The sequence below is a fragment of the Panthera leo genome, chromosome B1 (genome assembly GCF_018350215.1).
Source record: "Panthera leo isolate Ple1 chromosome B1, P.leo_Ple1_pat1.1, whole genome shotgun sequence".
In the NCBI taxonomy this organism is placed as follows: Eukaryota; Metazoa; Chordata; class Mammalia; order Carnivora; family Felidae; genus Panthera; species Panthera leo.
In genome coordinates this window covers 6673907-6698574 of record NC_056682.1, presented here as the reverse complement: position 1 = coordinate 6698574, position 24668 = coordinate 6673907, and the positions used below count along the sequence as shown (strand labels likewise).

Sequence of the window (24668 nt, the reverse complement as noted above, 5' to 3'; positions counted from 1 at the left end):
CCACATTTCATGCCCTACCTACATCCAGAGGTTTGGTAACTTACTGCATCATCAGCAACCCTTTGAGGTAAATATATTAATTATTATCACTATTGACAGAAGAGAAAATTGGGAAACTTTCAACAGAAACATGAAGTGGAAACCGAAACATTAACCTGTCCGAGGTTGAATCCCAAGTGGTCGAAGCAGGACCCAAAACTGGTCTTCGGCCTGTACCTGTTACCCTCAAGGCTGAGCCGGCCTGCGGCCTGGGGTCCACGTGTGTGGAGGGAGAGAGCCTCAGAGGAGGTTAGCGCCCTGCCCGGCAGACGGCGAGCACTCAACACATCTTGGCAAGTATCAAAACAAAGTAAAATCTTAAAATAGTGTATTCTGTAGCTATTGTTTGGCAGTAAAACATATATGTATATAAAACATACATATTATCACATATACATGAAATGACTATCATGAAATAGATGTATTGTGTATCACCATGTAACTTCTGAGATTTAGATTTTCCTTTTTCTTTTCTGGATTAATGAAGCACCAATAAACTCGAGAACAGAAATCACAATTTATTCCGAACACATCATAAGGAGCCAAGACTGTTAGTCAAATATTCCCTCCTGCTGAACACACAGAGAATATCAGTAGCATTTTTTTTTTTTTTTTTTTTTTTAGGACATAATGATTTATAAAAATAAAATTGCAGAACAGGTCTTTCTTACATATTCACATACAAAATCATGAGCCATTCCTAATTTGGATGGAGTAACGGACCATCAAACAACATTCACTGCGAGTTTGTATCATCTACAGGATCCTACTTTCCTTTAACAACAGAAATAACTCAAGCTTTCCATCTGGAGTGGCTTTCTGAAAAATAACTTTGTGTTTTTTTCCTGCTCAGGATAAGGTATTTGTCTCTTTGACCTCATGCACGACTACACCAAGAATGAGTCCCCGGTTGGTAAAAGTAATGGATTTACTTCATCGCCCACAAATTGGAAAATGTGTCAAATGAAATCTTGGGGATAATGTTGTGCCATAACTACTCTCAACTAAGTCAGTAACTGTAGATCTACCACTTAAAGATATCTGAAGGAAATTTTAAGTTTGATTACATGGTTATTTTACCTATATAATATCAAATATCTGAACGTTTCCAAATTAACAATTTGTATAATGCCAAGCATACTAACTGATAAGGCAACATTCTAAGTGAGCCCGTCTTTAATCTGAAGGTATGTGTAACTCACAATAAAAACTGGTCTAACCCCTCCCCCTGCCCCCCAAAACCTACTTATAAAGATATGTAACTTACTACACGGTGGTATCTGGAGGGTCGGCCATCTTGTCTTCCATCTAATACGTCAAGAACAAACACTGCTATGGTTAAAATCTATTTGTACTATACATTTACAATTGTGCACACGAAATAGCACCGTGACAGACATTTCTCAAGCTTCTTAAATTAGTCAGATATGTATCTGGCAGTTCCTTTGTATCTCTTCCTGATGGCACATTTTGGGAGAGGACAAATTTCGTATAGACTGTATTTTTATAATGGCCCATCTATTTAAAAGATCACTTTACTGACAAAGATTCATGCAGTGAATGTAAAAACAAACCACACAGCATTACAAAAGAAAAATAAAGCTTACATAATCTGGATATAAAGGAAAGTTGGTATGACTATAAATGAAAAAAAAATCCCACGGAAATGAAATAAATGGAAGAAGTCATCAGTATGTACGATGTAAGGACCAGTCAGATGGCCCTTTCCCTACCAACCTGGAAGAAGGCAGCAGTATGTGTGATGTAAGGACCAGTCAGATCGTTACTCTCCCTACCAACCCGGCTAAATTTAGGCATTGGACAAGTCTCAGTGAGATACCCTAATGATTACAGAATTCTCAAGCAATTAGTACTTGCTATATTCATTATATAAAATATGAGTTTATATAACAAAACTAATATATTGCTTCACAATTTTGAGTACTGTATTTTTTATACTTGTTCAACATTTAAGAAAAAATATTATAATTTTATAAATTCAGAATGCAAGACCAGCCACGAAGCCTATTCAACGTAACAGAAGACCAATGGGGAATTTCTGGGTCGCAAAACGTTAAATAGCACAGACATTAGAGACAGTGAAAGATTTTATTTTTTCTTTTACTTTCATCCAAACACACCCTTTTCTGGAAAACATAAAAGCATGCACATTGATGGCATTCTTATAAAGAAAAACTAAGTAATAAGTAAGCTGCAAATCAACAATAATAACAGAAACACAGGCTTAAAAGATATGTGAAAAGATTTACAGGGAGATACAGGGCTCCTAATTTTAGAAAGTAAGAATTCAAGTCATATCAACACATGTTAAAAAGAAGCTTCTAATTTCCAAATATTTTAATACAAAATTTTTAAACTAACAAATATATCTTATAGAACTCTTGTGAGAATATAAGTATGGTCATAAGAGACATGATGTTCAAAGTGATCTTATGCAGTTCACTGTAACTTCTTATGATCAGTTATAATCAACATAATTCCAATGATATTTCTTCTTAAAGTTTAAATTTAGAGCATATCCATGATATTCAAAGTAAGTTACGCAACTTACATTTACTTTGAATAAATTAGAAATCGGTTCAATCTTTAGGACTGTTTAAAAAAAGTATTAACAAAGACGGTGAGACTGATTTAAATCTCACTTTACAGGTAAGAGAAAATCACAATTTGGCATGGGAACACTTTTCAAAAGTTTTACCTACACCCCCATGCATAAGAAGACCAACCATATCCTGCGGGCACATGTCCACCCCCCCCCCCCCCCCACACACAGACACAGACACACAGAAACACACACACACACACACGCGCGTACACAAACCAGTTCAGACTACCCAGAGCTTCAAAGGTGCTGTCTCACACTGCCTGCTCTCTGGGTCTGGAGAGTCAGTCACACAAAATTTCCCTTACTTATTATTTTCATTTTGCTCATCATGGTTCAGTTGGTGTGTTTCATCTGGGGGCACTGGCACGAGTTTACAACAAAAATCCATTAGGCAGAAAGGTTACCTTAAGGGACTAGTAGGCAACAATCCAGTTTAAGTCAGCCACAGGCCATAGTTACTACTTCCTGACTGAAAACGGCTCTTGTTCTGAGGGGGCACGGATGAACTGTGTGGGGACTCCCACTAAAACTAGTGGGGACTCCACGAGTTCATCCGGGCCTCGCGGGCTGAGCCTGTGGTTCACTGGCTTGAGGAGGGAGACAGACAAGCGTCTTAGCTGCAGCCACTGGGGCGGGCTCAAGAGAGCCTCACCGACCAAGTTCAACCCGCAGCAGGACCGAGGCCGGCTCCATGCTTCTCCCCTGCGCCCGTCCTGTGCCAGGCACCGAGCAGCACGCTGCCAGGAATCCAGAGGAAAAGAATTCAAACACAGTGGAAATCGACCATGATGACAGGAAAAGAAAAGACTTCCGCCGAACCCAAGAGTAATAATAGGCAAAAGGCACATGCTCGGAAATCCAGGCGGACGTTTGAAGGCTCCCATCACCTCAAGCATCTGTGGACTCAGGTCCCACCAAGGTTCACACTGATTGTTTTGATGTAAAAATAACAGGAAGCCTGAAGGCTTTTAAGCAATTCTGGCACAGACACTGGGACGTACTGAGGGCTCCGCTTTGCTCTTCAGAACGCTGGGCAGCGTCAAGTGCCGCGACAGCGGGCCAGGGTCACGCCTCCAACCGAAACTCAACGCTCACATTTGACACATTATCCTTTTGTGTACAATGCAGGGCGTGCAAATTAAGCTGCTTCAATAAATATTAGACATGTTAATTACTCTGCAAAGAGAAAATAAAATCAGCTAATAATACACTACAATCAAAGCATGCGCAAACCACAGCTTCTTCCCCGCAGACATTTCTTGCCCTTTTCCTTGCATCCTTCTTGATACATAAATACAAGTTCCTTCATCCACTTGGAGACATTAAGCAAAAGGCAAAATAGTACACAGCTGCAAGATACTAAATACTTCGGTGATGAGAGTTGGGACTAGTCAAGTTGTAAAAAACTAAAAATAACGAATATGGTGAAATACGCTGCAAATTAACGTTCATGAACGCAGCTGAGTCACGAACCGATACCAAAGCATACAAGCCTAACCATCTTCTGAAGATGACACTAGATCACGGAAACACCAAGGGTGGCACAGAGGTTAGCTTTCCCCTTCCAGCAGCTTGTTCTAAAGTTGCAAAACCACGTATGTTTGCCCAAGACCACCTGCAGGTCGGCTTTAGTCAGAAATTCTATTTTATCCAATGTTCAATCAACAAGGCTTTATTTACACTTCTTATTAAATTCAGGCAACAATCTGATGTCCCGTGTGGCTGCCAACAGTAAACCGTGTAGCACATTCCACTGCCTGGACACAGCTACTTGTTTATGCTTTAATACTAACCCACAAGCAGCCGATTAAGGTTCCATAAACCCACGTTTTCACATAGAGTTTCCTTCCAGCCTCGGTCATAAGCATACCAGCAGTCAAGCCACTTAGGATCAGTAATGATGGTAAAGTCTTCTTGAGACTTAATTTAGAATTAACACTTTCCCCGGGAAACTTGTTTCTTCTTTCTGGATCCAGTGAATCATAAAATTCTATAAGCAACCTAGGGTCAGAATGGAAAAAAAGAAATGTAAAGTTTCAGGTTTAGTCATTTAAGATTTTAATTTAACAGATAGCTACTAGGTGATAATTACATGCTGGAGAAGTTACAGGTCCTTGGGAACTAAAGATGAATAAGGAAAATACCCAGGGACTTAATTGGAGTTTCCAGACCTGAAAAATATATTTAATATGCTCATGATTAGTGTAGATGAATTATATTATATGTACATTTTTTAAAAAGATGGCTTTAAGTAAATTTATGGGGATGATTTTGGTCTTTTAACTTTAAGTTTTTAATAATATTTCACACATGGTAATAACCCATCTAGCTTCCGAATCCTTCCTCCTTCCTCCTAAACCTCCCATTCTACCAGAAAGTCAAGGAAAAGATCAGCAGTTCTGATAACATATATGGAGTTTCCCCCAAAACACCTTATTTGCATGGAATTAGAAAAACAGCATAGTTAACTCATGTTCCTATCTTACTTAAAAAATATAAACTTACAGAACAGACTCAGCCTAAAACTCTCAAACACAAATAAAAAAACGGAAAGTGCTTCTTTTACCAGAACACATTCCCTAAAGTAACCACCGTTTCAAAATGTCCAGACTCAGTCTAAGTATACATAAGCATCGATACCACAAAATACATTGGATATTAAACATATTGTTCAGGCTTTTTATCTGAGAACTGATTTTCATGTCAAAACACTTGTATTTCACTTTTCGACATTTCTTCCACAACCAAATTGTGGGTGGCATCGATGGTTGGATGAATCAATTCTGTCACATGCAAGTGACAGTCAACGGAACACAGGCATCCAGCTACTTGTCTATAAGCTTCACGAAGTTTCATTTTCAATGCAGCACACTTTCAGTAATTTTCACTTCTTAGAGTTAACATAGAAGGACTAATGAGGAGATAATTTTACTGTAAAACAACAAGAAAGGGGGCACGAAGCAATCTGCTGAGAAGAGTGTCAGGAGAAGGAAATAAGTAAAATTTCTCAACATAATTTTGGAAGTCTTACTTCTGAGTCTGTAAGAACTCCACACGTCTCAATGTGGTTTTAGTAAATGATGCATCCTGTAACTAGTGGACCCATTTTTTTCAAAAGGAGGATAAAAAATAGAGATGTTTAAAACGACCTTTCAAAAAACAGGGTATGTATCAGAAAGGATAAAAACCTCCACTGACAGCAAACAAACAGTAAATAAATAATATATCCTAAAATTTTCCCCCAAGAAAATTCAATTTTTAAGTATTAAATAAAAACCGAGATGCACTTTTTATCTTCCTAAAAACAGAAGAAAATTCTAAAATTTTTTCCTTTAGAAATCTGTATGAGGGGTGCCTGGGTGGCTCAGTCGGTTAAGAGGCCGACTTTGCTCAGGTTATGATCTCGAGCCCCGCACCGGGCTCTGTGCTGACAGCTCGGAGCCTAGAGCCTGCTTCAGATTTGTGTCTCCCTCTCTCTCTCTCAAAAATAAATAAACATTAAAAAAAAAAAAAAGAAATTTATATTGAATCCAGAGGGCTCTGACATACTCTATTCCCCGGGGCACCTGTTTCTTCCAGGCACGTCACATCCCCTCCCTCAGCCTGACGCTAAGCTGTGCCTCACCCAACAGGTATCTAAACACACCTGTACTTTCCTTACAGGTAACGCTCGGCAAGGGTCAACACTGTTTGCTCCAAGTGATGTTATTAGCATGGACAAACACAAGGTCAAGCCTGAAACCATTTAGGCCCCAAATACTAACAGCAAAAAGACATTTTGGTCAGAAACATGTCACCCGCCCCTTCCTCTTCCAACCAGTACACCCACGTCATTTCCACACGTACATCAGACTAACGCCTCTATCCCACAGCCTCGCTTCCCGGGAACGTGGGCAGTCCAGCTAGCCCTCAACCACAACATCGCTTCGTCTGACCTGGGACTGCAGGGGTGTGTGTGTGTGTGTGTGTGTGTGTGTGTGTGTGTGTGTGTGTGAGAGAGAGAGAGAGAGAGAGAGAGAGAGAGAGAGAGACAGAGAGAGAGAGAGATCTAATCTCATATCCCCCCACAGAACAGTGTCTAGGAAATACCATGAATGGAAACAGAGGCCTCCTGTAATAAGTTCATGGGACTTTGTAACAGTGAGGCTTAAAACATGGACAGATTGGACTTGAGTTTATAAAAAAGCATTCTTAAGATAAAAAGACTGTATTATAGTGAAATTTAGCCGAACCCAAGGTTTCCAAGCGCAAGAACTGGTGTTACTCACTTATCTTTTATTTCAAAGCGCTCGTGAAGCCACCTTCTCATACGTGCTTGTTCTTCCGGAACATCTTTTCTGTCTATACGGTCAATGTGAATGTGAATTTTCGGACATTCTTTGCAGAGAAATTCTAACAAGAAACAAAAATATTTCATTTTTTATTGTTTTAGAACTCATGGTTATAGAAGACAATTGAAAAATGAGGTAAGAAAATTTAAATGATGAAAAACCAGATTCTTTCTTTAGCAAAAAAAAAAGTTAAAAGAATTACAGACTGATGGTTTTAGGTTTCAAGCTAAAGTAGAAGAACCTGTTATAATTTCTGAGTCTACCGCAATTACCTGAAGTCATTAAGTTACATCAATAGTACCAAATGTTACCTTCCAAAAAAATTTTTTTTAATGTTTACTATCAAGAGACAGAGACAGAGCATGAGCATGGGAGGGGCAGAGAGAGGCGGAGACACAGAATCTGAAGCAGGCTCCAGGCTCTGAGCTGTCAGCACAGAGCCCGACGTAGACTCACAAACTGCAAGATCACGGCCTGAGACGAAGTCGGACTCTTAACGGACTGAGCCACCCAAGCGCCCCCCAAATGTTACTTTTCATACAATAACCTCTAGTTCTACAGATGGCCTAGGAATAGGAAGCTGGACTCAGCTAGAAGTTTGTACCCACCCTCTGGAGGGACCCCTAAATGTCAACCACCTCCAGACTCACTAATCTGCAGGAAACCACCAGTCTGCTGTTCCCAAGCTTCTCACGCACCACACATGGTCACTGCTGCTCCCACTAGACTGAGACCCAGAAGGACAGAGATAGGTCTGTCAGGTTCACTCTGCCAAAGCATCGGGGCACGGAGGCACGGAACCCCCTGAATCCCTAGTGCCTCCCGGGCATGTAAGCCTGTCCTCACCATCGCACTCCCACTACGGACATGGCAGAGAGATCTCTGTCCCTCTGTGACTTGCTATTGGTTTCTATTCACTGGTACCCACTGCTCTTCTTGCCTTTGCCGTATTTTCACATATTATATTCGGCTTAGGAACCAACATTCGTTTTGTGGAATAGCTATGAGCTCTCAACTGCAATTCCTAAAACATGCTCCTTTGAACAAAGCAGACAGTCTTTTTTCAGGCCTGGTTGCACAAGGGAGGAGGCCAGAATTTATTTAAAGACAAAATAGAACTCTGAGCTGGGAAATTCCCTCTTTTGTAGGTGGCTTTTGGTGAAGAGGTGAGATTATTAACATATTTAAATTCCTTGGAGAACAAGGAAACATTCCTAAGAGATCCAAGAGGAGGCTACATTCCCGCATTCCCTCGGTGGGTATGCAAGAAGGGGGCGGAGACCCTGTTATCTCAAGTTAAATATGTTCAAAGACCATGTTCTAAAAGGTGATTCGTATATTTTACAGTCTGAAGAAGACTTTAAGCTTAAAGAAGTCTCTATTCTTTTGACTCCACACACATCTCTGTTTTGTTAAGTATTCTCTACAGTTGTTTTTTGTTTTTCTTTTTTTTTACCACTGCTATCCTTAATAACACGCAGCATTTCTGTCATCAAAATGATCTCACGGTCATATACGTTAGGAGTGAACTGGCTTTGATGATAAATGCGCAAAAAGCACTGCTATAGGGAAGATTTTACTGTTCAATATTTTTGTCTTCATTTTCCTCAAGTTCCATTTTCATGTATATCATCCAAGAACTGCTTAAGAGGTATTTTAGAGCAGACCTGTGCAGTGGTTAAGAGCACGGCCAGGGAGGCAGGCAGCCAGGGTTCCGATCCCTGGTCAGCCCTGAACACATGTGTTAGCTCTCTGGGCCTGTTCCCCAGTCTGCAAAACAGAGACCCCGGGACAGCAGCTGCCTGACAGAATCACGGTGAGAAGAGCTGGGGCCCGGGGAGCAGTGCCTAGCGCCTGGGATGCTCGACGTGTTTGTGACAAGGACTTCTCAGCCGGCCTTCGTCTTTGCATTTCTGGTACATAAAAATGCAGACCCTGACACCAATTTTCCTACCTCCATTTAATGATTCCCCCCCCCCCCCCATATCTCCATAATTAAATAGCAGTGCAAGGGACCTGGATTTCTCCTTCACACTGCACACACTGGGGCAGAGCCACAGAGCCACAGGCCGTAAAGAAAAAGTGAGCATACCTCCCAAGTCAGAAATGGATGCTTGTAACCACAGTGCCTGGGAAGTGATGTCTTTCATGAGACATCAGCTGAGAAGAGAAAAGGCATCGCCTCCCGCATTCATACGGGTGCTTTTAGGGTCCCCCTCCCCTAAAATTTACATGGTACTTTCATGTGCCTGATTTCATCTGACGTCCACGAGGCTTCGCAGGCAAGAACTATTACCCCTGTAGGGCCAAAGGAGGATAAGGCCCCGAGCGACAGCAGTGGAGCCCGATCAGTCCAGGGTCTGTCGTGAGGACCCAAACGTAGACCACAAGACAATCATCAGATAAACACTAAATGACTTTCAGCAGACAAGGAAGTGGCGTAGATCTTTTCCTCAATGTCTAATAAAGCTCGTGTATCTATACTTGTAATATCTATTTCAGTTGGAGCTTATTTCATATCGCATGAGCAAAAATTGCCCCATAATATTTAGGATATGTAGGGAAAAAGTATTCTAATTAAGGTATAATTTTTTCCTAATTAGAACTTTCCTAGTAGAGCCTAGAGTGTAGTGATCTGCTAGAGTAATACAAAAGTCTTCCTGTATTCACACAGGTCACAGGGTCTGGTCTCGGGAGAAACTGAGTCCCATGCGCATTGGGCCTGGGGAGCCAGGCAAGGCGGAGACAGAAGAGAAAAGCAGACCTCAGGGAGCAGGGCAGAAAATGCCCATGTGGCCCTGGACCCCAACTGGCCCCCACACCGCTGGCTCACGGGCTTATTACCTGCCCCCATTCCCTCTGGGGGAAAAAAATGACCTAAATCCAAGAGTAGCGAACTGGGTAGATAAACTGTGGCATAGTCACATCAATGTCCACATCAATGGACATTATGTAGCATTTTTAAAAAATTACAGAAGTACATATACTGACATGTAAAGATGTTTATGATACCCTATTAAGCAAATAAAAGCAGGATATAAAGAAAACAATATACACAAATGATCTCATTTAAAAAAATATCCAGAGGCACAAACATACTCCAACATATGGACACCATGAAAAGGAAGATTTTGAGGAAAACATCCAAACTGTTAACTGGGGTTCCATCTGCACAGGTGAGCCTGTGGAGTTTTTTTCCTTCTTCTTTTGGGTTACCTGTAAGTTTTATTTTCATATAAGAAAATACTAATAGAAAAAAGTTACCCAGAACCATATTAAATGGTTAAACAGAGCATCAAATGTTATCCTTAACTTCATTAATTCATTACAGTATACCACCCACTTGTAGAAACAGGATTTTAAACAAGCCCATTATACTCAGACGGGCCTGGCTCACCTCTGGCCAATGACGCCAGAGAAAGGGAAGACTGACTCTGACTCTGACAAGACCAGATGAATCACAAATGCAAGCCCACTCACCGTGTAATGAAACACACCACACAATGGGATGGACAAGGGACACCACCTGCTGCCTAGCTCTCGTGACGCCTCCTTCAGGCCCGAATCGTGACACTAGTGATCCCGAGAGTTCATCGACACTGCAGTCTACCCTTGTCTGCGGCCAGCCTGGGTCGGGGCGGGAGGGGGGGTCTAGGGTGGTGTCTAGGGTCTAGGCACGGCCAGCAACCATCCCAGACGGTTCTGATGGAGTTCTAATGCTCCTAAAGTGCCCGAAATGACTGGCATACAGCTTATACGTGAACAATCTAGCAACTACGGAAATGTTTTTTAAGTGGGCTACAAAATACAACTATTAAATGACAGCCCACCATGTGTGGGGATTATGCTTAATATTAAACTCAACCACCCAGACGCAGAATGTACAATATTCCGGAATTTTATATCTAATTAAGGAATTTTTCTATCCAATCCAATTTACATCATAAATTGAAGGTGCATCTTAATCTATACTAGATTATAAGTAGAGCAGAGTATCAATCAATTTACATAATAATGAGAGATGGGTTTTTCAAGCTACAGATCCCAACTCATAATTAAAATCAGCAGGTAACACGGAAAACCATCTTGCGCGGACAGGTATACTGGTAGAATGATTTCTCAGCAGCACATTTATAAATCTGATAGACATTGCCAGGAAACTTTTGGGGGGGCTAAACTGCACTGCACTCCTAACAGCAAAGTAGGAAAGTATTTTCCCCACAGGGCCTGTTAGAAAACCTGATACTGGGATTTTTGCTAATGATAGCAAAACATGGTATCTCACTGTAAATTTCAAACTGCATTTTTAGTATAATGAGACTGAACTTTTTTTTTCCTGTGAACTACTACTGACTTATTGATCACCTTCTTATCAATTTGTAGAAGGACTTTATACATTAAGGAAATCAGGCCTTTTTTCTGTGATCTAAATTGCAAATATTTTTCCCAGTTTGTCTTCAGTCTTTTGATTTTACTCTGGTATACTTTTCCTTGCAGAAATATTCACGCTTAATTGACTGAAATGACAGATTTATTTGCCACATGGCTTCTGGGTGTGATAGAAAAGCCAGCTTTCTCAAGAAGAGATGATCTGTAAGGAAAACACAGAACCTCTGTCAGCTAATGTGTAGGAGACAGAGGAATTGGGACAGAAGCGGGACAGGGCTGGGATCCAGACAAGGCAACTCTGAGCTGGTTGGCTTCCTCAGGGCCTTCTCCTCTGGTCTAGAGGAGGAAAAGAACTGCCACATGCTGAGCACTCCCCGTGGGGCAGGATGGGGCAGGAGGGCAGGAGCGCTAAAGCAGGAGAAAGCTAGTGGGCCCCTGGAAGACCAATGTGGGGGCAGAGTGGGGGTGGCTGCAAGGGGAGGGGCTTCCCTTGGAAAGGAGGCGTGGCCTACACAGGGCAAGGCGGGTGGGGGGAAGAGAGGCTGGACAGTGAGGGTGCATGGTCCAAGATGGCAGGCTAATGAGGGGGTGCCGGGGCACATGAGCCTGGCCCAAGGAGCTCTTATGGTCCGGACGGCGACACAATGGAAGCATGTTGCAGAGGTCATTACGGGAATTATATGTTTCTTAGAAACTTATAATAAAAACATGTTTAATAAATCTCATTATTTAAATGGTGATAAACTGGTGACAATATCGTTGAACAACTAAATTCATGTGTTTCCAAATGTAAAAATAGGTCAATGACTCCTTTGATGGTTAAAAAACAGAGAAAAATATTAATATACTGCCTTTTTCATAAGAAGGACTCATGAAGGAGGGACTGGAGAGTAAGAATGCAGACTTAAATTTGCACATATGACACATAAGAAATTAAGAAAAGTGGTCGCTTCTGAGCAGGGGAAGGTGGACCCTGACTGGGAAGGGGACATAGCAGAAAGCAAGCTGTTTCACTGTGAACTTTATTAAGTTTTGGTTTTTAAACTGTTTGATGTACAATATATTCCAAAAAACTCCAAATATATTCCAAAAAATTAAAGTGAAGAAAATCTTCAGCTTCCTACATAACAACTGCTCTGTGTCAAAGGCAACTGTGACAGCAATCGCGGTCACTACTTCGCATCTGTATTTCCTCCCACCGCGACCGATGCCCACACCACTCAGCCCCCCGTGCCTCGCCCGTCCGTCCTCCCTCCAGGTCGCTGTCTCCGGGACACACTGGGGACATCGGGCTTCACAAGGACCCACTGACACACTCTTCCAGGCCCGGGACTTCGACCTTCAACAGCCACCAACGTGAAATCAAAAGCCCGGTGTTCTACCTCGGGCTCAGAGCTCAGGCAGCAGCTTCACAGGCTTCCCTGCATGCTTACTTATTCCCATATTTCAGTTTCTCTAACAGGCAAGAGTGTCTCTGTTTATGTTTAACTAAAACATTCCACTCACTTAAAATTCTATTTTTTCTTGTCATATCTGATAGGACACATAGACAGTAGCTAAAAGGTCTTTAAAACCTAGCACAGGTTTGAAAAACGGAGCCACATTTAACTGTTTTTCTTCTTGCCAATGATACTGAGTTTCCTAAGTATTCTATAAAAGTACATACAAAGATGAATGCTAACCATCGATGCACACCTCTGGGTGGCTAGGTTAGCACTCTACTCCTCATTCCCCCCTTCGACTTATGCAGCCTTCCATTTTTATGTGTGAAACTTTGGGTAGAAAGAGGCTGAGTTAGTGATAACGGGCCAGTCCAAAGGACTCCTATGGCAACCAGGAGACACCAAACTTAGCAGGACTCGGGAAATTCAAACTGTTACGGATTAATAAAAAGTACTTGAAAAACACATCAAGTATATCCTCGGAAAATATTTCGAGTAAATGTTACAAAGCACATTTATTTACCCATTAAAAAGAATAATGACACATTCACAAATATAGGACTCCACTGAAAATATAAACTCACCAGCCATGGACGGTGCTTCTTTCCGCTGCCCTTTATCGTCAATAGTCCCTTCGAAAGCCACTGTCACGTCATAAATTGCATCTAAATAATTCTTCAAAGAATCAAAAGCAACATGAGTTGCCTTTATTCTTGGTGTCAGCACATGTTTTAATACTGCAAGGCCTAAAAAAGAAGTCGATTCAGTGTGGCCATAAGTTAGTTACGAAACACCTCAGGAGTAGAATATCCAAATTGTTTTCACATTTCCAGGAATAGACAGACCAGAATATATTAAAGCCATATTCTCATTCATAGGTACAGGGCTTGACGTTTTAGAAAGTACTCTCATGACTTGATTTCTTTAAATCAAACATTCATTTAATATGTATTTATGAAATATCTACATGTATGAGATACTTTGGAAAGCTGTCAGAAAACCAGAAACCCTTCAATCTGGTAAACCCTGACAAGGGTAAGTATTATCATCCTCGTTTCTGGCAACAGAATTAAAGGTGAGAACATCCAGGGTCACTTAAGATTCAGGAATACAGTTCATACTTTCTAACTCCTAGTCCATGATTTAATTTTATTTCTATTCAAACAGGGATGTGGGAGTGCGGAATCACCAAATGAGCCCTGCTGCATATGATACCCAAAGTGATATATATTATGTGGAAAACCAGGCTTGATACTTGGAATGCTTTATTATTATTATTATTATTATTATTAAATTGTGGTATAATTTACATGCCGTAAAATTAATCATTTTAAATTGTACAATTCAGTGGTGTTTAGAATACTCGCAAAGCTGGGCAACCATCATCACTGTCAAATTCCAGACCACTTTCCTCTTTCCAAAAAGACACCCTGTACCTTTTGCAGACACTGCACATTCTGGATTTGCCCGTGACGGACATTTTGCATAAACGGAATCACACATTGTGGACTTTTGTGTGCCTGACTGCTTTCACTTAGCATTCTGTTTTCGAGGCTTCTCCATGTTGAGGTAAGTATCAGGGCTCCGTTACTTTTTATGGCTGAATAATACTCCACTGTATGGATATACCACATTTTATCGACAATCAGTTGATGGACACTTGGGTTGTTTTCAACCTTTGGCTGTTATAAATAATCCTGCCATGAACATTGATATAAACTGAATGCTAAGTAAGTTTCTGTATAGACGCAGGATTTCAATGCTCTCGGGCACATTTGCATTATATATGTACACACACATATATATGAAGTTTCTGTAACGGAGAAAACACTGCAATTCCTATAGAAGAATTCATCATATCTGTGAGTGCTCTACCCGTATTACGAATTTGTTCTTTCCCCTTCCTATATCCCACTGCCTCCTTTTTTCTTAATGAGAATATGTACTGACCATTTAACAGAAAATAGTGGCTCTCTGAAGTGACACGAACCTAGACTAGACAAAATTTGATTTGGATTTTCTCCCGACTCTCCAGGGAAAACAGGCAGCATAAAGACGAACAGCTATAGTATGTTGGGATCTTCCTGCAGAAGAATTTTTAAAATGCAAAGCAGTGTGGGAAAGAAAGAGATTCCCACAACCACATATCTGACTTAAGTCCCTAGGGCAGATGCAGCTTAATTTATTCACGAACTTATAACAAAAATCTGAATAGTATACCAGGCTGGGAAACATCTATTTGTCAATTAAATTAGTTAATACTTCCTTCTTCACTACTGGAGCTCATCCAATATTAAGTCCAAAGTTCCACAGAATCACCCTGTGGTATTTATTCAGTGAGAACAATTACAAAACTCCAGTAAGTCAGTAAGAAGATAGGAAGACAGAAAAATAGTATTAAAAAAAAAAAAAAAAAAAAGTTATAGGAAGGCCTGAAAATAGCTTTGTGACAGATGAGTAAGAAATGCCCAATTACTACTGTGTGTAAAAAAAAAAAAAAAAAAGAAAAAAAAAGACTAAGGAAAATAACCTTCTTACTGAGGAATGCACTAGACACATTTTCTAGTCCAGTCTACATCCTGAATATTCCAGCTTTTATCTTCCAGCTCTTAAGACAGAACAGCCAACGAGGAAGGAGAACAAGGAGACTGGGCTGACACAGGGGCCCTGAGAAGAGAACATCTCCAGAAGGCCACCGAGACATCTGGAATGGAGAAGGGGCTGTGTGGCCAAACAAAGGCTATGTGTTATGGGACTAGCACTTTCCGTGGAGCGGCAGGAACGGAAGCTCCAAGAGTGGGTGAAGTGAGGTAAGGACACAGCAGCTGCCAATTCTCCCGCACGGACTTACTAACTAACACACAGTCGACAGACTTTCTAAGGCTTAGAATTAGACGGACGCCCTTACCACGACAACAAATAGACAGCGGCCCTTCTCTGAAGATCAGAAGTCACTTCACAATCGTAAGTCCGAGCCCATGACCCTCTCCGGTCCACGCAGGGAATGGTCTACAACCTCTAGATGATATATATCTCACCATCTGACTTGACTCCTGGAAATTAATTTAACTAAGGCTCAGAGAGGTAAAGTGACTTGCTCAAAGTCACATAGCTAGCTAACAAGACCTTACACTGTCCTGTTTAGTACTTTTTCTATTTTGTGTCTATTACCAAGATACTAATCTAATACTCTAAGCATGTAGGCTAAAGATTAATGAGCCAATAAAATAAACATAAGTAGCTATAACGTGGTAGAATGTCCTAGAAGAGGTACAAAATATTCCCAGAATACAAAAATGTTCCTCATACTAAAGATTTTTTTCAATCAGTCATATCTGACTGGTGAAAGTTTCAGGCTAAAGAGGAGCCTGGAGAGAGGCCAAGAGGGAGGCATGGGGCATACGAAGCGGGGAGAGGCAGACCTATGAACAAGGTAAGAAGTCAGGGTCCGGAAGGCCTGGGGAGCACAGGTACCCAGCGTGTGAGCGGCAGGACTGAGGAGGGCACTGGCATCCCATGAGAAGAGCTGCACAGCGACAGGCTGGTACTGTGGGACTCCACAGATCTTAGGCCAAAGGAGAGATGTAATCTAGGTGCCAAGAGAACCATTAGGTTTCCCAGATACTTTAGGGCATAAGTCACAGGCAACAAGGCACTGAGTTAGGACCGAACCTAAACTGGACCGGGAAAATGCAGTCAAGTGATGTTACAAGAACCAAACACACATTGATCCAGCAGCTTATCAAACATGGTAAAAAAGGAAAAGGAATAAAACATAACCAGACTTCTGCCCCTGAAGACACGAGGCTGTACCATAAACACATGGAGCGCGGCCAGGCAGGAGAGCTGGGGGTGTGCGTGTGCACACGCACGCACACGTGTGCGGACGCCCATCGTCCGAGAGCACAGGTGAGGGCAGGAGGCAGCCAAAGAAAGAAAACGTGTGTTCAACTTAGGCACTGTTGGCTGGAACACTCCAGAAGTGGTGAGAACCAGGGTCTGTAAAGTGGCAACCAGCAGCCACAAACACTTGGGATCACCTGCACAGACAGGACGGCTGAGGTACTGTCTGTACTGGCCGCCCTGAGAAAGTCGGACGGTGGGGGATGAGGCAGCCCAGGCTCTGCCAGAAGCCCCGACAGACAGGAGGACCGATAAAAGGAAGCTTCTCTGGCGACTGGGGTCACTAACAGGTCACCAGTGAGCTGGCAGTGGGATATGCTTCTGGAGACTGGACGGAGTCAGACGGGAGAAGGCGAGGGGCCCGAACTCCTCCGTTAGCGGGAAGAGAGCGGGAGAAGAAAAGAGCAAAGCCACAGGGGGGCCATATGGGGCCATATGAACACACAGATTCCTTTGTATGAGAACCAGACTGTGCTCGTAAACCGGGGGGAACCCAGCAGACAGGAGCGTGGTGGTGAGGTACGCAAAAGGAAATTATTGGAGCAATCACATAAAAAGTTTGAAGTAAAGAAGGGAAGGCGTGACTGCCTGATGCAGAAGTCAGAGAAAACTTCTCCAATTCAGGCAAAGGCACTCTGAGATGCGAGGAGAAAAAGTCCGAAAACTGGAAGACATGGTCCACAAGGAAAAAGAGAAGCGCCAAACACAACACTAGCGGGCTCTGAGACCAGACGGTACAGACTGGCGATCGGCACACACTTTCACTTCCCCAGCCGGAAAGAAGGGAGCAGACAAAGCAGGTTCCCCATGGCTGAGAACCGCTGAGAATGGGGGAGGCCGCAACACACACACACACACACACACACACACACACACACACACGCGCACACACACACGTTGAGTGACAACCGCAGGGTGGGGCCGCGGGGCAGGGGGCAGACCAGGACCACTCCAGGCCTGGAAAGCCTGGGGGCCAGGGAAAAAGAGGTCAGAATTAAGCCAAAAGCCAGGCTCAGGGGAAGAAAGAGCGAGGAAGAGGTCAAAGCAGAACCGTCGTGGACATCATGTGCACAACCCAGTGCAAGCAATCTTAAGACCGCGAAAGCAGAGCATTCTACGAAGCAGGGATCCTGGGCAAGAGAACGGGTTCTCCCCACCTCCAAAAGTAGCACAGCCCTCCCCACACACGACTTCAGCCCCGTGAGACCCGTGTCAGACCTCCCGCCTCCTGAAGTGTGAAAGAACACATCTGCATTGTCTTAAGACACCACGTCTCTTAACGGGCTGCAGCCACAGGGAGCAAACGTGCCATCTTGGCTCCCGCATGAAGGAGAAGTGCGTCTGTTCCACAAAAGCTGGGCCAACACGGGACAGTAACTTCCTTTTTTAATGTTTGCCAGGTTCATGTGCGTGGGTCAGTCATACCTCTTGAATTTCCCATTCATGTGCTTTTCCCAGTTTTCTAGTTCATGTCTTTTTCTTAACTAGCAAGAGATTTTTATATGAAGTTTATTAATAAGCCATCTATTACAATTATCATTAGCTTGTCATTTGCCACCTAAATTTGTTAATATGGCATCACAGATATAACAATAATTTTTATTAAGTCTACAAAGGAGAAAAAACCTTTTGTTTTTATATTTTAAAAGGACAATTAAGCCTACATAATAGCCAGTGTTATTCACATAGTAAAAGCCAAATTCCATAAATTCTAAAGAGTTTTAAAACTACAAGGATCTTTTTACTTGCTCAATAATATGAAAATTTGAGTTATTTGGTTTGCCATTACAGATGTGTTGCTAAATTCCTCTCTTCTATTACAAGGACAATTAAGTCTAAATATATAAGTTGCTAGCTGCTATAGTAAAAGAAAGCCACCATGGGGCTCATGTTAATAGGTTCAGGAAGAAGATTAAGATACATCAGCTTCCAAATCCCTCAGTAACCAATGAAAAGCAAAATATCTAAAATGACTCTAAGGAAACTTAGTTGAAATGAAAGACTTCACGTAAGTGACAGGGGCGTAAGTTATTCCACCAGTGCCTGGATGTTTACGTGGAGCCTCCCTGCCCGCCTCCAAGGCCCCTACACCGGGTGGGTAACTGCTACCAAACTTCCCTGTCTCTGAATGAAACCTAAGTACAAAATGAAGGCTCACCAATAAATATCAGATCTGCATGTTCTGGAAAACACAAAAGTCTGACCCCACTAACCTGCGGAGCAACATGACTAATCTCATTGAAATGAGCGGTTCTCAAACTTTAGGGGGTGTGAGAATGGCGCGGAAGGCAGAACTCTACCCTGGAACAGCCGATGGAGGGGGTCTGAGTGGTACGGACAAGCTGCGTGACAGGCAACCTTCAGGGCTGCGCTGCGGCCGCTGGTTCAGGCACCGCTTCCCGCACCACTGACTCAGAACTGAGACTGCGGCTTGAGCAGATCAACGGGCAGCTGAAGCAGTGGAAAGGCTGGAGGAATAAGGGGTAATATTTGTTTTGGTAAAAAATTGTAAGTCAACGGTATGGAAATGGCCTCAAAGAGGGAAAACCGAACTCTCCGAGCCACTGGAACATTCGCCATGTCCCAAGTCACACCTGAGAGCGTTATGGTGGTGACTTGGTCCCCCCTCAGAACACGCGGGGTTACCGGCAACGCTCCCTGCTGCTGTCACCCCTAAGGCTGTGACCTGACCCAGGCGCCAGTTGGAACCATGCTATAGAAACAGGGAAGGAGAGTAGGGCCAAAGGCTAAGAATGAAATACAGTTGCAATTCAGACCCCGAAGGAGAAGCTGTTACACAAAGTGAAATCTGTTGATGGGGAAGTTGATATGCAAAGGGAAACCTGCTGATTCATTTTGAGGATCACTATAAATTTGAAAGCTGTCTCACTCCCTTTACTCATCCCTACTTTTTCAAAAATGCCTAGCATCTAAGAATAAATAATTCTACACTGGGAATGCAAGTCCCAGTGTGGTCTTCTTGAGTGTGGTTTTCCAATGTGCTTCTTTTCTGTTTTTTATCTCCTGAGCCATCTATGATCCTGCATTCAATAGTAATCGAGGCCCCTGACATTCATTTTGTGGCCCTTCTGGGAGCAGGCAGCATTCTGCACCCACAAATCACCACAAAGATGAACGAATGGAGAGCTGACCACACAACACAACGATAAGAGCTGAAACCTGCCGCAGAAATGAGCTAGCTGGGGAGGTCAGAGGAAGAGGTCACTCCGTGACCAGTTTGTTGGACTTATATTCATCTAATCACTTAGCAAAACATCTTACTAACATATAGGATGATCATTTTTACCTATCATACCATTTCACTTATATTTATAATACAATTACATAATACTGTCTTATTGACATGTTGAAGCTTTTCTTACTAAATGTTTCACCACTGATTTGTTAAATGACAAGTTCCATGTTAGCCATTCTGAAAATAAAATTCTCTTTTCCCTAACTTACTGTTACAAAATTGAGCAGCCCTCAATATATACCTCGCTTACTTGACGTTTAGTAGTTGCTTGGAGACTCTACCTATATTTCAGACCTCTCCAGATCTCAATTTTTGTCTTGGAGAGACTGTAACTAAAAACAAAATCTTGGCTAATTTATTTAAAAATATGAATCAGTCTGCTTTAAAGAAATAACTAACATTCAGTTTTCAGTGAGAAATTTAGAAAGCATTATCATGACAAACTGTGAAGTAAACATGAAGAATTCATGACACTGTAACACAGACATCATCTTCAGTAACACCCCTGATATCGAATGGACAGAGTGTGTGGCAAACACATTTTTGAAGGAAAACACTTATAGGAAATAGCAATAACCAGAACCTTCAAATATTTAGAGTTAAGACAGACAGACAAACCATACCCATCACCCATACTTTTTAGGCCAGTCAATGTAACTGCTGACAGAAAACTGAAGAGGAAAATAAGTATAATTATTTAAACACGTTTAAAAATCCAAATTAAAAAGGTTGGCTTTGGTTTTTCTATTTATTTTTTGTCATGTTCAAAGGAAGTTACTTTTGGAATAATAATAATGTTTTAAATATTATACACTGACAAGTGCTACTAAGATTCATCTTTCTTGAAGAAAAATTAGCTTAACAGATAAACAAGTTGTTTCATTTTTTAAAAATTAATTAGGGGTGCCTGGGTGGCTCAGTCGGTTGGGCGGCCGACTTCAGCTCAGGTCATGATCTCACAGTCCGTGAGTTCGAGCCCCGCGTCGGGCTCTGTGCTGACAGCTCAGAGCCTGGAGCCTGTTTCAGATTCTGTGTCTCCCTCTCTCTGCCCCTCCCCTGTTCATGCTTTGTCTCTCTCTGTCTCAAAAATAAATAAACGTTAAAAAAAAAATTAAAAAAAAAATTAATTTATTTACTGAGAGCACGAACAGGGAAGGGCAGAGAGAGAGGGAAAGACAGAATCCCAAGCAGACTCTGTGCTATCAGCACGTAGTGTGGAGTGGGGCTTGAACCCGTGAACTGTGAGATCACGACCTGAGCCAAAATCAAGAGCTAGATGCTCAACCTACCGAGCCACCCAGGCGCCCCTCATTTTTATTTTTAAGTAATCTCAATTAGTTGTGACCTAAGAGGAAAGAAAACAGGAAGTGGTTTCCTCTTCTCTTTCCTTTAGATATACAGTTCACAAATCAATTTCTTTTGTATACAGTGGGAAATAATTACCTTTACAGTCACAAGAAAATATAGTTCTGATAGATACCGAGTTTTCCCAGTTGAAGAATTTAAAGAAAGAACAGTCAGCAATGAAAAATTATTATCTACAGGACAAATTATTCATTTCCCCCCTTTTGGTAACTTTGAGAAAGATCTACAACTCAGGGAAAAATGACAGACCAATAATTGATCGATTATAGGTGAGTGGGGGTGTTATCAGATTAAAGAGTGTATGTCATTATTATGCCATTTTGAGAATTACTTAAAAACACTTGATCTGGCATTACAAAATTAGTGTGGATTTTTAAGAGATAAGTAACTTCTGGGAGCTATATTAAACAGTCATCTCAGTAAGATTGTAAGACATAAGGTAAATATTCATCTTAACTTGTTTTAAAAATACTAAGAAACATTAGTATTAAATATAATTCCACAGAGAAAGATAAGTGAAGACCCTGTGTGTGTCTCAGCCACTCCCCGCCCCCAACGTGACTGTAGTTGGACACGGGGCCTTAAGGAGGTAATTAAGGTGAAATGAGGTCCTAAGTGTGGGGCCCAGATCCGACAGGACCAGTCTCCTCACAGAAAGAGACCTCTGTGTGTGAGCACACGCAAAGCAGGCCGCGTGAAGGCACGGCCAGAAGGAGACCAAGCTACGAGGTAGGAAGGGAAGTCTCACCAAAACCAACCCTGTGGGCACCTTGATCTTGAACTTTCCGGCTTCAGGGCTGTGAGAAAATCAGTGTCTGTTTAAGCCCCCAGCGTGCTGTCTTGTCACGGCGGCCAAGGGGACTAGCACAGGCCTGAAAACCCGGACTGAGATTACAACTCTGAATAATTATTACACAGCAAATAAATCTATTTCCACATAAACATTTGTTTTGCCCAACTGAAAGCAGTATGGCAATATTCAAATAGGAACACACACACACACACGCACACACACACACACACTCAGGTAAATTTTACAAAAGAAGTCAGAAGTCCTTGAATACTAAAACACACAAGAAGTCTACATTACTTTTCACACAAACACAGTAATCCCAGATTATACTCATTCTGTCATGCAAACTTATCATACCTTAACAAATGGCGATCTGCCCAGCGACAAGGTATAATAAAATGTCTGTGCTAACATATTTAAAATGAATGAAGCAGTGCATCACACATTCCAAGAGGCAAAACTGCTGCAAAACGGCACGCTGGGGTTTTCGGAAAGTGGATCACCGCTCCATCAGCTGGACTTCTCCTGCAGAGTCCGGGGCAGGACCTCCCACGTAACCAAGAATACTCCAGCTTCTCGCTCGTCCGCCCTCTCCCCGTACTCACTGCTCTTTCAAGAGGACGGCTCTCACGGTTCCCCTTCTCCGCCTCTCACCCATTCCTTCCCACGGAAAGGCAGCCCTTCCTCACCTCCACCTGCTGACTGTGACTTCTGTCTTGCTCACCCTACTCTATGCTCTCATCGTTCCACTACGTCCTCCACGGTCCCTCCCCACCCCTCTCTGCTCTGGTGATCGAGGGGAGTGAGTGGTCATGTCCTGAAGAGCTCAGTGGAGAGACCCGAGTGGCACGAAACGGCCAGTGAGGACCTGAGGCCTGTCGACAGCCATGTGAGAGGGCGTTTACCAGATCCTCCCTGGGGGGGCCCTGAAATGACTGCAGCCAGTGACAGTCCCGGAGCAAGAAGCCACCAGCTAAACCACACCGGGACTCCTGGCCCACATCAACTGGGAGATAACACATGTTTACTGTTTGAGGCCACGCGAGGGCTTGGGATAATTTGTTACACGTCAACAGATGATGAATACAACTCTGTTTCATTTCTGCTATTTAATTATAACCTCCTAGAAAACATCAGAGTTAGTTCTACCACCTTAGCGGAACGTTTTACATATTCAAAATTTAATAAAGATTTAATATTTAAAGGTAGAATACTGTACTGTTTTAAAAACAAAATCAGCAGACTCTGAGCATCTAATGCACTCCAGGAAACTTCTCTCAAGGCCAACTCTGTTAAACTCATAAAAAACACAAGTGTTTCAAGATGACATCGATCATACAGTAACAACGAAATGTGTCAAATTTTACAATACACGTGAAAAGCAGCAAGAAAAAAAAATCCCCACATGTTTATTACTTCCCTTTCACCTTATCTAATCCAAAACTATAATTCTGGAACAGAATTAACATGGCTACACGAGACGACACATAAGAGTAGTTGAAAATTTATATAGTGTAAGGTCTATATTCAAGTTTATCAAGAATCCCCCCCCCCACCCCACACACAAAAAGAATCCCACAACTGACTCATCTATAAGCTATTTTAACTTTCAGAGTAAAATATACATTTTGTTGAAGTCAGAACTCAGCCATCTAGAATCTAATTTAGAGAAGGAATAATCTTAGAGACAGAATTTTCTGCAACTCTAAACATTTACCCCACAAAAATTCCAAACTTTAGTAATTTTAGATCACTGTTTCCTTTCTAAAATATGAAAATTAGAGGGGTGCCTGGGTGGCTTGGTCGGTTAAGCATCTGACTTCGGCTCAGGTCATGATCTCAACGGCCCGTGAGTTCGAGCCCCGCGTTGGGCTCTGTGCTGACAGCTCAGAGCCTGGAGCCTGTTTCAGATTCTGTGTCTTCCTCTCTCTCTGCCCCTCCCCTGTTCATGCTCTGTCTCTGTCTCAAAAATAAATAAACGTTAAAAAAATTTTTTTTTTAAATATGAAAATTAGAGAGCAGCTCAATAGGGACACCTGGGTGGTTCAGTCGGTTGTTTGTCCGACTTCAGCTCAGGTCACGATCTGGTGTTTCATGGGTTCGAGCCCCGCATCAGGCTCTGTGCTGACCGCTCAGCCTGCTTTGGATTCTGGGTCTTCCTCTCTCTGCCCCTCCACCACTCATGCTCGCTCACGCTCTCTTTCTCAAAAATAAACAAACATTAAAAAAACCCCAGCTCAATACACAAAATCAGACATCTTTACAATAGCACTTTTCTGAGACTAATACATAAATGCGAACTGTACCTCCCCAAGGGAAGGATAGAAAATGCAACATTCTCTAACACTTTTGGACATAAACCCCTTTTTTAAAAAAGCCATGTATCTGTGACTTCTGTTGTAAGATATGCTTTTATTATTTTTTTGATTTTTAACTTTTAGTTCTCCCTTGAGATAGGTTATTTTTAGGTTTTTAATTTCAGTAGGTTAACACGCAGTGTTATATTAGTTTCAGGTGTATATTA

General features: G+C 42.2%; 1 protein-coding gene across 3 annotated transcripts in view; it reads right to left on the bottom strand.

Moving 5' to 3' along the window:
- Window positions 1-24668, bottom strand: part of AGPAT5 (1-acylglycerol-3-phosphate O-acyltransferase 5) — a 66164-nt gene that overhangs the window by 4708 nt on the left and 36788 nt on the right. The window contains exons 6-9 of one of the 3 annotated variants that reach the window (XM_042934180.1): window positions 13412-13573; window positions 6934-7057; window positions 4459-4666; window positions 538-3841 (exon numbers count right to left, since the gene is read on the bottom strand). In XM_042934180.1, coding sequence (XP_042790114.1) covers window positions 3833-3841; window positions 4459-4666; window positions 6934-7057; window positions 13412-13573 — 503 coding nt within the window. In that variant the 3' untranslated portion in view covers window positions 538-3832. Of the gene's footprint in view, window positions 1-537; window positions 4667-6933; window positions 7058-13411; window positions 13574-24668 lie in introns of those variants that run through there. The other 2 variants (XM_042934178.1, XM_042934179.1) reach the window with 2 other exon arrangements.